This window comes from Ranitomeya variabilis, chromosome 4, assembly GCF_051348905.1.
Source record: "Ranitomeya variabilis isolate aRanVar5 chromosome 4, aRanVar5.hap1, whole genome shotgun sequence".
Classification (NCBI taxonomy): Eukaryota; Metazoa; Chordata; class Amphibia; order Anura; family Dendrobatidae; genus Ranitomeya; species Ranitomeya variabilis.
The window spans coordinates 160229286-160243594 of record NC_135235.1 but is presented as its reverse complement, the minus strand read 5'-3'; the positions used below and the strand labels follow the sequence as shown (position 1 = coordinate 160243594).

Sequence of the window (14309 nt, the reverse complement as noted above, 5' to 3'; positions counted from 1 at the left end):
ATTATTCGGCCCCTTTATTTTCAGTGCAGAAAACTCACTCCAGAAGCTCATTGTGGATCTCTGAATGATCCAATGTTGTCTTAAAGACCTAATGATGATAAATATAATCCACCTGTGTGTAATCAAGTCTCTGCATAAATGCACCTGCTCTGTGATAGTCTCAGGGTTCTGTTTGAAGAGAGCATCATGAAGACCAAGGAACACAACAGGCAGGTCCGTGATACTGTTGTGGAGAAGTTTAAAGCTGGATTTCGATACAAAATGATTTCCAAAACTTTAAACATCCCAAGAACCACTGTGCAAGCGATCACATTGAAATGGAAGGAGTATCATACCATTGCAAATCTACCAAGACCCGGCCATCCCTCTAAACTTTCATCTCAAACAAGGATAAGACTGATCAGAGATGCAGCCAAGAGGCCCATGATCACTCTGGATGAACTGCAGAGATCTACAGCTGAGGTGGGACAGTCTGTCCATAGGACAACAGTCAGTTGAACACTACACAAATCTGGCCTTTATGGAAGAGTGGCAAGAAGAAAGCCATTTCTCAAAGATATTCATAAAAAGTGTTGTTTAAAGTTTGCAACAAGCCACCTGGGAGACACACCAAACATGTGGAAGAAGGTGCTCTGGTCAGATGAAACCAAAATCAAACTTTTTGGCAACGATGCCAAACGATATGTTTGGCATAAAGCAACACAGCTCATCACCCTGAACACACCATCCCTATTGTCAAACATGGTGGTGGCAGCATCATGGTTTGGGCCTTCTTTTCGTCAGCAAGGACAGGGAAGATGGTTAAAATTGATGGGAAGATGGATGGAGCCAAATACATGATCATTTTTGAAGAAAACCTGTTGGAGTCTGCAAAAGACCTGAGACTGGGATGGAGATTTGTCTTCCAACAAGACAATGATCCCAAGCATAAAGCAAAATCTACAATGGAATGGTTCACAAATAAACGTATCCAGGTGTTAGAATGGCCAAGTCAAAGTACAGACCTCAATCCAATCAAGAATCTGTGGAAAGAGCTGAAGACTGTTCATAAAAGATCTCCAACAAGCCTCAGCGAGCTCGAGCTGCTTGCCAAGGAAGAATGGGCAAGAATTTCAGTCTCTTGATGTACAAAACTGAGAGACATACCCCAAGCGACTTGTAGCTGTAATCGCAGCAAAAGGTGGTGCAACAAAGTATTAAGTTAAAGGGGCCGAATAATTTTGCACGCCCCACTTTTCAGTTTTTGAATTTCCACAAAAATTTAAACTAACCAATAAATTTCTTTCAACTTCACAATTGTGTTCCACTTGTTGTTGATTCTTCACCAAAAATTTACATTTGGTATCTTTATGTTTGAAGCATGATATGTGGGAAAAGGTTGAACAGTTCCAGGGGGGGGAATAATTTCGCAAGGCACTGTATTATGGTTGTGTTGAGAGAAAAATAAAAATTTGGCAGAAGGGAATGAAAAAAATGAAAGCACAAAAATAAAAAAGCAGGGCTCTTATAGGATTAAATTTCTCTTAAAATGCTACGCATCTACCTTGCTATATAAACTCATATACAGTTGAAACTAAAAGCTTACACTATATTACAAGACACATATGCATGTTTTTCTGAATATCTGACATGAAATCAGAATAAACCTTTCCTGTTTTAGGTGAATTAGGATTACCATAATTATTAATATTTGCCAATGGCCAGAATAATGAGAGAATATTTTAAGGTATTTTTATTACTTACTGGAAGGTCAAAAGTTTAAATACATTTCATTAGTATTTGGTACCTTTGCTCTTAAACTGAACTGGGTCAAACATTTGGGATATCCTTCCACAAACTTCTCACAATAGTCAGAATTTGGACTCATTCTACTTGACAAAACTGGTGCAACTGACGCAAGCTTGTAGGTCACCTTCATCGCATCTGCCTTTTCAGCTTTGTCCATAAATTTTCAATAGGATTGAGATCAGGGCTTTGTGATGGCCAGGTATATGCACAGTGCCAGCATTGTTGTTATAGCGGCTAAGTCCTTTACTACACTGTGTAGCCCATTTAAAATGCATTTTAAGGGTGAAAGACTCCCTTTAAGCTTTTAGATTATAAGGCCATGCAGATATCCAAGTATTCATGATTGCTTATTTATGTTAAATAAATTGATTGAATTTTTATTGGACCATATCAAAACCTCCATGGCAATTTTTTTCAACCTTCCCTTGCCACTCTTCACTGTTTCACTCTATGATAGTGGTTTGGGCTCTTCATAGGCTTCTAATGTCATTGCAAAACATGCTGTTGTGACACACATCGTGACATAATGACATTACAACATGCATCCCCATGACAGCATTATGCATAGCGATGCCAGAAACCTAGTAAGTGCCAGAAGCTGTGGCAGAGAGCGAAGCAGGTTAAAGAGGATGAACATGATAAGGAAAGGTTAAAAGAAAGGGCACAGAAGATAGTGATAGTGAGCTCTGAGTGTGGCAGGACAGATATGCAGTGACGTTAGTATTTTTTTTTCCATTCTAGTTTTTTATGCTCTGGGGTCTGAAGATAAATTCAATTTGCGGCAAATAACTTTGATGCAAATAAAATTTTCCTGTTAAATTTACGAGATTTGACAAATTTGAATCCTGGCAGTTTTGATAATCTCTAAACATACGGTATATCAGTATATTTGATTTCCATATACAGTAGCTCCAGAAAACATGTAGGAAGCATACTGTCAGATCTTTATAGCTTGTCCTATTTTATTTGACACGTTATGGTGGCATTTGTGAATGACAATAATTGGGGGCACTTTGTAGTTGTCTGGGTTTTACTTTAATCTACTTAAAAAAAGAAGTCAAAGCTAAACAAGTTATGTCTAGTGGAGGCTGGAGGGCACGACATCATTGGTATTCTTCAACCTAATTCTTTGCATCCCTGTTTCATGCATTTTTCCCTTAGGCATTGCACTAGTTCTAATATAATGTGCCAGCTAAACCCAGAGTGATAAACACTTATTTGCTAGCTTGTAGTTTCAACTCTGGGACCTCCATAAGGAATTTAAGGAGAATTGAGTCCCCTGATCTCCTTCATGGCACTCCAGAGAAAAGATCTTGTGAGATGCTCAGCTATTTCTCACGCTAATGGACAGTCCCAAAAGTGTCAATGTGCCATAAAAGTTTCAGCATGGAAGTTTTAAAGTGCCTCTTGGCAGTGGTGGAATGCTGACTTTAGAAAAGCTTGTGAACTTGTGATCTAGATAGATAGGTAAATAATTTATCAATATGATCAGTTTTTCAAAAATAACTTATACTGTATTACCTAATGATATAATACATTGGCTAGATGGAATTTTTTCCATACTCAAATAGACTGAGGGTCATATAGAGAATGTGGAGATTGAGTAAACAATGTCATAAGTGATGTAGACCAATTGTTTTCACATGTTGTTTTTCTTCTTAATGTCTTACATTTGGATATACAGTAGACCAAATCTGTCTTTATCTTTGCCCATTATAAAGTGACTCATGGTTATTGTTCATTCTTGTAGCATTCTCGTGGAATATCAAAATGATTTGAATACAAAGAATGCAATTGTACGTGTATTCTAAAAGGCAAACAAAGACAGCTTTTAAAAAGTCAAGACTGCACCTTCACAAATCATAGATATGTAAATGAGTGACTATAACTGCATTTTTTTTTCAGATTGTAACTTGTTCATGGTATTTCAGGAAGTAAAACTGCTTTGATATGCTTATTGTAAAACAATTCACTTTTTTGAACATGAATGTGCTTTTGCTTGCAGAGAGTGAAGAGGTATACCAACAGCAGATCCTGTCAATCTCCTGCATCGTCTTCGGCATTGTATCCGTGGGTTTGATTTGTGCCGCATTCTACTGCAGAACAAAGTAAGATGTATTACTTGGCTTTGGTCTATAGCACATTGATAGTTCCTGAGCATAATTTGCCTGTCTATTGAACATTTTATTCACTCCAAGCAATTGAAGAGTAGCTGCAACATGGGGATATACTGTGCACAAATGTAAAGAAAATATGCCCTAATGCATAATGCTGCCCTAAAAATAAAGCCTTATTGTTTCCCTCATCTCTGCTCATGTAAAGCATTTTAGAAGTGGAAGAACATTTTACATAACAATCATCTATTCAGTGGCAGACCTAGGCAAAGTGCGTACAGCGTCCGATTTCACAACTATTTGCATTCTCAGGATGCAGAAAGTGGAGAATAAAATAGTGGAGGAGGAAACTGCCAACACTCTCTTCCACTATTCAGTATGTGTGACTGAGACAGCAGACAAGATGATATCACTACCTCATGTCAGCTCTGCGAAGCCTCAGTGCACACAGCAAAGACAGGAGTAGAGTGCCAAACAAAAAAAAGCAAGGTGAGTATAGTTTTATATATACAGTATACATATATTTATGTATGTATTAGAAAAGTCATGGCCAAAAGTGTTGGTACCTTTGAAATTGCTCCAGAAAATAGAGTATTTCTCCTATAAAATTATTGCTATTAGTTGTTTTGTTATACACATATATATTTCCTTTGTGTGTATTTGAAAAACACAAAAAAACAGAGAAAAATAGACAAAATGGACATAATTTCACACAAAACTTAAAAAATGGGCCGGACAAAATTGTTGGCTCCCTCAGCTTATTATTCGGTTGCCCAGTCTTTGGAATAAATATCTGTGATCAATCGCTTCCTATAACCATCAACAACCTTCTTACACCCCTCAAATGGAATTTTTGGCCATTCTTTTGCAAACTGCAAAAGATATCTCATATCTGAAGGGCACCTTCTCCCAACAGAAATTTTAAGATTTTTCCACAGGTGTGCAATGGGATTTAGATCCTGACTGTATATAAAGGGCAATATGGAGCTCAGACTGTGTACAAGGGGGTTATGTGGGGGCTCATGCCGTAAACAGGTACATAGGTATATCTATAGATGGTTTGTAAGGGCTGATACTTTAAATAATGATGATGTGTGTGGTTTCTTTCTGTGTATAGGGACTTTGTGTGGGATCATAATGTATCTAAGGGGCTGTGTGAGGGCTCATACTGTATATAGGGGACTCATGCTATTTTTGGGAGGGCTATGTGGGGGCTCATAAAGTATTTAATGGGTTTTATCGGAGGTCATACTGTATATAGAAGTGCTATGTAGAGGCTCATACTTTATATAGCAGGTGCTGTGTGGTATTTATTTTACTCACTTATATAGCGCCATTAATTACACAGCACTTTACAGACATTATCAGAACTGTCCCCATAGGGGCTAACAATCTAAATTCCCTATCAGTATGTCTTTGGAGTTTGGGAGGAAATCGCAATACCCGGAGGAAACATACACAAACATGAGGTGAAGACACAAACTCCTTGCAGATGTTATCCTTGGTGGAATCATAATGTGTATAACCAGTTACCAACTGTGGGATTTTCCGTTTTTTTGTTTCTCTTTTTTGCTCCCTGTCTTCCCAGAGCCATAACTTCTTTTATGGCTTATTTTTTGCAGGACAAGTTGCACTTTTGAATGCAATCATGTATTTTACCATATCGTGTAATAAAAAACTGGGAAAAATTCAAAGTGAGGTGAAATTGCAAAGAAAGTGCAATTCCCCAATAGCTTTGTTATTTATTTTACCATGTTCACTAAATGCTAAAACTGACCTGCCCTTATGATTCTCCAGGTCATTATGAGTTCACAGATATCAAACATGTTGCTAGGGCTAGCGGAACACACCGAGTAAATAGATGAAGTTATTAAGTAATTTATTTTCTTAACCTAAACCACATTTTGGAGGGTTTCAGCTTTCAAAAGAATAATTTATACAACCAATGGATGAATTTAATGTCAGGTTATAAGGTTTTATTTACATAACATGGATAAGTGACATAACTTCTGTCAGGGAGTGTAGGGTACATTTCATTGCAATATAAGCCTTAAAAAATTGTTCAAAATTTAATTGTTATTATATTGCTCACCCCTAGCGTATTCTGTGGGATGGATTTCAGTTTGTTGTTATATAACACTCAAAACACTTAAAAATTTATCGGTATTATATTGCTCGCCAATAGGGTATTACATCTTCTTGGGTACATTTAGTTGCTATATAAATATCAAAATAATTGTTCCAAATGTTAGCAGTATTATATTGATCAACTATAGGGTATTACATCTTCTTGGTTACATTTACATTTCATTGATATATAACCCTCAATAAACTTGCTCAAAAATGTATCAGTATTATATAGCTCACCCATACACTATTCCGTGGTCTGGAGTCCATTTCTTTGTTATAGAAGACTAAAAATCTTGTTAAAAAATTTATTGGCATTATATTGCTCACGTATACACTATTCCGTGGTGTGAGTCCATTTCATTGTTATAAAAGCCTCAAAAACGTGTTCAAATTTTATCGGTATTACATTGCTCATCCATACAATAATCCATGGTCTGGAGTACATTTCGTTGGTATATAACCCTCAATAAACTTGTTAAAAAATGTATCAATATTATATTGCTCATTCATAGGGTATTACGTCTTCTTGGGTACATTTAGCTGCTATATAAGCCTCAAAAAATTTGTTACAAATATATCATTACATATATTAAAAAATTGTTCGATATATTTTATTGCTCATTCATAGACATTCACAGACATTTGTGCTGATGACCTGGCCTCCAACTTTATAGAGAAAATAGACAATATCCGTCAGGAAATCCGCTCCCAGACACCAAGTGCAATGACTCCCATTCCTCCTTGCATCTTCCCTGGCTCACTCTCCACATTCGATCCCATCACAGAAGAAGTCTCCAAGCTCCTCTCTCCTTCTCGTCCGACTATATGCACTACCGACCCCATTCCCTCACACCTCCTCCAGTCTCTCTCTCCAGTCGTCACAACTCACCTAACCACAATCTTTAATCTCTCCCTCTCCTCTGGCATTTTCCCCTCCTCCTTCAAACACTCTATCATTACTCCATTACTAAAAAAACCCACCCTTGACCCATCATGCGCAAACAACTACAGACCGGTCTCCAATCTCCCCTTCATCTCAAAACTTCTGGAGCGCCTAGTCTACTCCCGCCTTACCCGTTACCTCTCCACTCATTCCCTCCTAGAACCTTCACAGTCCGGGTTCCGCCCCCTACATTCAACAGAAACTGCACTCATCAAGGTGAACAATGACCTTCTGACAGCAAAATGTAACGGTGACCACTCTCTGCTCATTCTCCTCGATCTTTCTGCAGCTTTCGACACTGTTGACCACCCTCTCCTACTCTCTAGGCTCCAGTCACTAAGCATTAAGGACACTGCTCTCTCCTGGTTCTCTTCCTATCTTTCTGAATGCTCCTTCAGTGTTCTGTTCTTTGGCTCCACTTCATATCCTTCCTCTCACTGTCTCAGGGCTCAGTCCTTGGCCCCCTTCTCTTCTCCCTCTACACGGCCCCAATTGGACAGACCATCAGCAGATTTGGCTTTCAGTACCATCTTTATGCTGATGACACACAACTATACACATCAGCCTCTGACCTTACCCCCACAGTACTACAGAACGCCACTGACTGTTTGTCTGCAGTCTCTAACATCATGTCCGCTCTCTATCTGAAACTCAACCTCTCCAAAACTGAACTTCTTCTGCTACCGCCTTCTACTAGCCTCCCTAAATCTGACATTTCCCTCTCAGTGGGTGGCACCATAATAACGCCTAGGCAGCAGGCACGCAGTCTGGGTGTTATGTTTGACTCCGATCTCTCCTTCACCTCCCACATACAATCTCTTGCCCGCTCATGCCGCTTACATCTAAAGAACATCTCTAGAATCCACCCTTTTCTCACCATGGAGACAACAAAAACTCTCACTGTCGCCCTAATCCACTCCCGTCTGGACTACTGCAACTCTCTATTAATTGGCCTCCCCCTCACGCGACTTTCCCCTCTCCAGTCTATCTTTAATGCAGCAGCCAGGGTCGTCCATCTGGCTAATCGTTACTTGGACGTGTCCGCTCTTTGCCAGTCGTTACACTGGCTGCCCATTCATTACAGGATACAATTCAAAGTACTTGTTCTCACCCACAAAGCTCTCCACAGTGCGGCACCCCCTTACATCTCCTCCCTCATTTCTTTCTATCGGCCTAGCCGACCGCTGCGCTTTGCAAACGACTTTCGACTAACCTCTGCACTAATCCGTACCTCCCACTCCCGACTCCAAGACTTCTCCCGTGCTTCGCCAATCCTTTGGAATGCTCTACCCCAAGATATTAGGACCATCCACAACTTGCATAGTTTTAGGCGCTCGCTCAAAACTCATTTGTTCAGAGCGGCCTATCACGTTCCCTAATCAGTCATTTTATGTTTGTGTGTGTGTGTAGCCCATTCACCATCTCCATCTACCCCCCACCCCCTGAAGATGGCTGGACCATCATTGTAAATACATCATTGTAAATACACACCTGTACTTTGTATCTCCCCACCTCATTGTAGATTGTAAGCTCTCACGAGCAGGGTCGTCTTATTTTGTCTTATTTTGCTTTATTACTGTATTGTTAACATTGTTACCTATGACTGTTGTGTTTGAAACTGTTAAACTGTAAAGCTCTGCGGAATATGTTGGCGCTATATTAATAAAGATTATTATTATTATTATTATTATTATTATTATTCATAGACTTTTACATATTCTTGAGTAGATTTTGATGCTATAAAAGTATCAAAAACTGTGTTAAAAAATTTATTGGTATTATATTGCTGACCTATCAACTATTCCATGGTCTGGAGTACATTTTGTTGGTATATAGCTCTTAAAAACTTCTTCAAAATTTTAGGCTGTGTGCACATGTTGAAGATTTGGTGTTTTTTGTCACTTTTTTGGCTTGGATTTGTCACTAAACCTCATGCCAGAAAAGTGAATGAGAAACCTAAAGTGTCATTCACAAGATAAGTATTTTAAACTTGCAGATTTGGTGCTGAAAATAATCTGCAGCATGTCAATTCTCTGTGCACTTGTGCCCTGCATTTTTCACCATTGAATCTCAGGGCAATCTAAGACACGGCACAATTGCAACAAAAACAACCTCTTTTGCAGCAGCATTTCTCGTGTACAGATAAGAAGATATGATGCCGAAATTTTACTCAAAGTGTGCATATACCCTGATTGGTATTATATTGCTCACCCATAAACTATTTTGTGGTCTGGAGTACGTTTTCTTGGTATATAGCATTCAAAAATCTTGTTCAAAAACAAAAACTTATAGATATTATATTGCCCATCCATAGGGTATAACATCTTCTTGGGTGCAGTTCATTGCTATGCAAGCCTCAAAAAACTTGTTCAAAAAGTTATCGGTATTATATTGCTCATCCATAGAGTTTAACATATCCTTGGGTAGATGTCATTGCTATATAAGCCTCCAAAACTTGTTCAAAATGTTAGGCTGAGTGCACACATTGCAGAGTGGGTGCGTCATTGTTGCACTTTTCTGCTCGGATTTGTGACAAAACTTAAAGCAAAACACGATTACAGCAAAGTGAATGAGAAACCTATAGGTCATAGCCTTTATGAGTCTAGGAGTACCAATACATGACAATTTAAACAGAATGTGTATGAGGTCCTCCTTTATGTTCAATACAGGTTGTATTTGAGTCCCTAATTTTTGTCAGTTCTTGCTTCTTTCATAAATTAAACTGAAATTTCCAATCTGTGGAGGGATAAAGGGAGGTGAGACCAGGTGCTGCATCAGAATTGACCTCCGGAGGATGGCAGCTGACACTCAAGGGACAGGAGGCAGGAACAGCCAGGAATAGTAGACTTGTCAAGTACTGGCTGGTATGGCTGTTTTAGTTACTGGCAAGACAGACACACAGGCAGGCAGGTACTAGCAGGCATGACAGTTATACAGGCAGGCAAGCAGACATGGCTGATATACAGGCAGACAGGCATGGCTGAAAGACAGGCAGGCAGACAGGCACAGCTGATATGCAGGTGGGTGGAGATGCCTGATAGACAGGCAGGCATTTAGGCATGGCTGATAGACAGGATATGAGCATTGGGACCTGAGAACAAAAAAGGTGTTTAACCCCTTTCTGATGTTGGGCGTAATAGTATGCCCACATCAGACTCTCTGACTTTGATGTGGGCTCTGGTGGATAGTCCACATCTGTCCCGGCACATGTCTGCTGTTTTGAACAGATCACAATCCACCCGTGGATATTAACCCATTAAATGCCCCTCTCAAACTCTGAAAGTGGCATTTAACATGCATTTCTGGGAATCACACCGGAAATCCACCCATTGGTGACCTCCATCACGTGATTGCAGGTCACCAATGGGTTGGCAAGACAACCAGAGGTCTCCTGAAGACCTCTTTGGTTGTCACTGTCGGATTGCTATGAGTGCCACCCAGTGGTCGGCGCTCATAGCAAGTGATGTATTTTGCTACATGCAGGTGATCTGATCATCGCCTGTATGTAGCAGATTTGATTTGGTCACGGCAGCTTCTAGCCTCCCATGGAGACTATTGAAGCATGCCAAAAAAAATGTTTTTAAAAATATAAAAAATAAAAATTATAAAAGTTCAAATCACCTCCCTTTTGCCCCATTCAAAATAAAACAATAAAAAAATCAAATATAAACATATTTGGTATCGCTGGTTTTAGAATCGCCTGATCTATCAATAAAAAAAAGATTATCCTGATTGCTAAATGGCAAAGTGAGAAAAAAAAGTCAAAATGCCAGAATTAAGTTTTTTGGTCGCAACGACATTGCATTAAAATGCAACAACAGGCGAGATCAAAAGATCATATTTGCACCAAAATTGTATCATTAAAAATGTCAGCTCGGCGTGCAAAAAATGAACCCTCACCCAACCCAAGATCACGAAAAATGGAGGCACTAAAGGTATCGGAATTTGGAGCATTTTTTTTTCTTTTTAACAAAATTTAGATTTTTTTTTTCACCACTTAGATAAAAAAAAACTAGATATGTTTGGTGTCTATGAACTCGTAATGACCTGAATCATTATGACAGGTCAGTTTTAGCATTTAGTGAGCCTAATAAAAAAGCAAAGCAAAAAACAACTGTGGGATTGCACTTTTTTTGCAATTTCACCACACTTTGAATTTTTTCCCGTTTTCCTGGACACGATATGTTAAAACCAATGGTGTAGTTCAAAAGTACAACTCATTCCACAAAATACAAGCCTTCATGTGGCCATATTGACGGAAAAATAAAAACAATGTTATGTCTCTGGGAAGAAGGGTAGCAAAAAATGAAAATTCAAAACCAAAAATACCCCCGTCATGAAGGGGTTAAGAAACAGACTGAAGACGTTGTACAGGCACCTACATGCAGGTGAAGGTGCCTTAAATAGTAAGTGTTTCCCAGCCATTGACTGGGGACAGTTTAGAATGGTGTGTGAGCTGCCCCTTCAAGAGGGAGGTCGCATAGAAGCCCCCCAAGCCCCCAGGCAGCAGCAGAGCAGAAAGGAGAAGGAGGAGCGGGATATGGTCCGCTGTGATAAGTTAGTCAGCATTTCTGCCAGGGTAGAGGGGCAGCATGCAGAGATACCGGCGTTACAAAAACATTGAATTGCACTTGGTTGACATCTAATTTTCACAGACTTCATCTTGTTCTCACAGTGTGCTTGGATTCTTCCATCTGAGAGAATTGGATCACACAATGCTCTCACTCTGATTAAACTCTGATCATGGTTTGATCAGAGTGTCATTTGCATAATTGGTCCTATTCTCTCAGATGAGAGAATCTACAGATGTCTGCATAAGCCTCATCTTTAGCTATTTTTTTTTTAAATGGGTAGGAAATAATTTTTACTGAATCTGCTACATTTGTATTAAAGGGGTATAGTAGTTTAAAAAAAGCGTATTACATTACATTTAAAATAGAAAGCAATTATTTGATGTGCACAATACCACTTTAAGTTGTACAATAAGCTCCACATAATACTGAAGCGCAATAGCCTTTGTAAAATGATAGGATGTTAAGCCTTCTAGAACCAAGACTCTCTTGAGAAACAAAATTTAGTTCTAGTATGCTATATAAGGCAATTAAAAGGCATTTCCAGTATCTGTTATACTTTCCACCATTTCCATTATTTCCTAATTGATCAAGGGAAGTATGAAAATTAATAATAGAGTTAACTATTTTCCTTGAGGGATCGATTTGCTAAGGTCTTGATTTCAGTTTGCCGATTTCTTCATGACATCTGAAATCCAATTTGCTTATATGCTGAATATTAAACTGAAATAGATATTAATAGATCAAAGGGTTTGCAATTTGTCTGTCTTTTTACATAAATAATCTACAACATGCGTAGGACAAATGTTTTTTTTTGTGTTCCTAGCATACATGTAATATAGTATGTGGGTATTTTTGGCTGGACCAAATCTCGTTGGATCACTAAAAAGATCTGACAGGTCTTTTCAACATTTTTCAAGAGGCGAATGGTGAACTGACTCATTTCTAAATATTCCAATATGTTATGTAAAACCAGAAAAGCATACATGCATTAGGTGTCGAGTTCCCGCCACTGCACAGGGGGAACCTCAAACCATGTCCGCTGTGGTCTCCCATTCTCTTCCAGCTGCAGTGGAATCTGCTCAGTGGAGACGTTGGTCCCAGCGTCTGGCTCAAGCTGATACTGTGTGAATGGTTACTGCTGCCTTTCCAGGCTCTGCCTTTGTAGCCAGCACTGATCGCAGTGAGCAGGCCTTTCTGGGACTAAGTCCTGCTTTTCCCATACTGAGCATGCCCATGGGATGACCTCCCATTGGAGGTCGGGAGTCACATGCTCAGGTCCTGTTGCGGCTCCTATTGGACCATAAGGAAGGTCCTGGAGCGCTACTGCTATAAAAGGTTTGCATGGCCGCTCAGCCATGCGCTAGTGTAAACTTGCTAATGTGTGTGTGTGGATGTATGCCTGTCAATGGATGAAAGCTCGGAATCATTCCCATCCCTAGTCTTGTTGCCTGCTCGCGAATGGTGGAAGCTACCTAGAGCAAGACTGTGCTACTCTGCACATCCAGCACACAATTTAGCTTCTTTCAGCAGCGAATGCCAGTGCGGCGCCATGCGCTTAGTGCACTTTCCTGGCCCTAGTTAGGGTGGTTAGTGGCGTCCATCAGAGGGGCATTGTACACACTCTTGTGCAGTAAATTATTAGTTCAGTTCTTTACCTGACACCACAGTAGCGGTGTCGAGCGTAAGAGGTCTAGAGGAACTCTTTCCCTGTGTCTTGGGACACAGTTCTGTGACTCATTATTTGCACTCTCTGTGCGGTATTGTGGCCCTCTGATGCAACAGGGTTCGCTTCCTTCATACCGGGTAAGGCTAATCCATGTGTGTATTCACATTATACAGCCATCTAGTCCGCCATTTCCGAGCAGCAGGTGTCCTTTCTGCACGGTGGACCCCGGACTGCAAACGCACCTCATATCCTCTCTAAATATTATTTGGTGCGTTCCGCCAGTCCTAACAACGTGTTACGGGTAGCTAGAATGGTGCAGTATATGGAGAATATGGTGCCATTTTATTAAAGGCTCAGCAGTAGATTCTTGTTATTTCCTGCTCTTCTTGACTTAAAATGTAAAATAGAAAGAAAGCTATTTTCTGTCATGGAATATCATATTTAGGTAATAGGCAGCTGAGTATTAAATTCTGACATAAAGAAATGTTTTTATTATAAAGATAGAGACATACACTTTAAAAAAAATCACTATTAAATAATCCCTTCTTTAGTGGGGTTAAAATTATTTTATAGTAGAAATGTGGAAAAAAAAACATTTTATATCTTTAAAGAGGTCCAGTCATCAAGTCATACGTGGCCAGCTTTTGATCTTCTTTCATTCCCACTGCTCCTCTAAGTAAGAGCTGATAAGTTACTGAATGCCCCAATGCCTGTCATATGAACTCTCTTGTGATGGCTAGCTTGTGGCTCTATGTCACTATATTCAGCAATACTATGGCATAATACTGTAGTATTGCTATATGTTGTTCAAGCGATCAGATGATCACAGGTTCAAATACCAAAGGTTCAAAGAGGAATAACAAAGTATACCAGAGGAAAAAAAAGCTTTCAAAAATATGCAAAACAATAAAAATATAAAAATTTGAATCAATAACAAAAGTTTTCAAAAACATATTGAATAAAAATATAAAAATTGAATCACTGCTCTTTTCCCCAGTTAACAATAAAGAAATGTAAAAAAAAAATACACATATTTGGTATCACATCCATCCATTGATCTATCAGGATATAAAATTAATTAAACTGATCGATAA

At 39.3% G+C, this 14309-nt stretch overlaps 1 protein-coding gene across 1 annotated transcript in view; it reads left to right on the top strand.

Moving 5' to 3' along the window:
• The window catches only part of NRG3 (neuregulin 3), a 1406690-nt gene that overhangs the window by 1215529 nt on the left and 176852 nt on the right, over nucleotides 1-14309 (top strand). The window contains exon 5 of the mRNA XM_077259354.1: nucleotides 3794-3896. Within this exon, the coding sequence (XP_077115469.1) occupies nucleotides 3794-3896 (103 nt within the window). The remainder of the gene's footprint in view (nucleotides 1-3793; nucleotides 3897-14309) is intronic.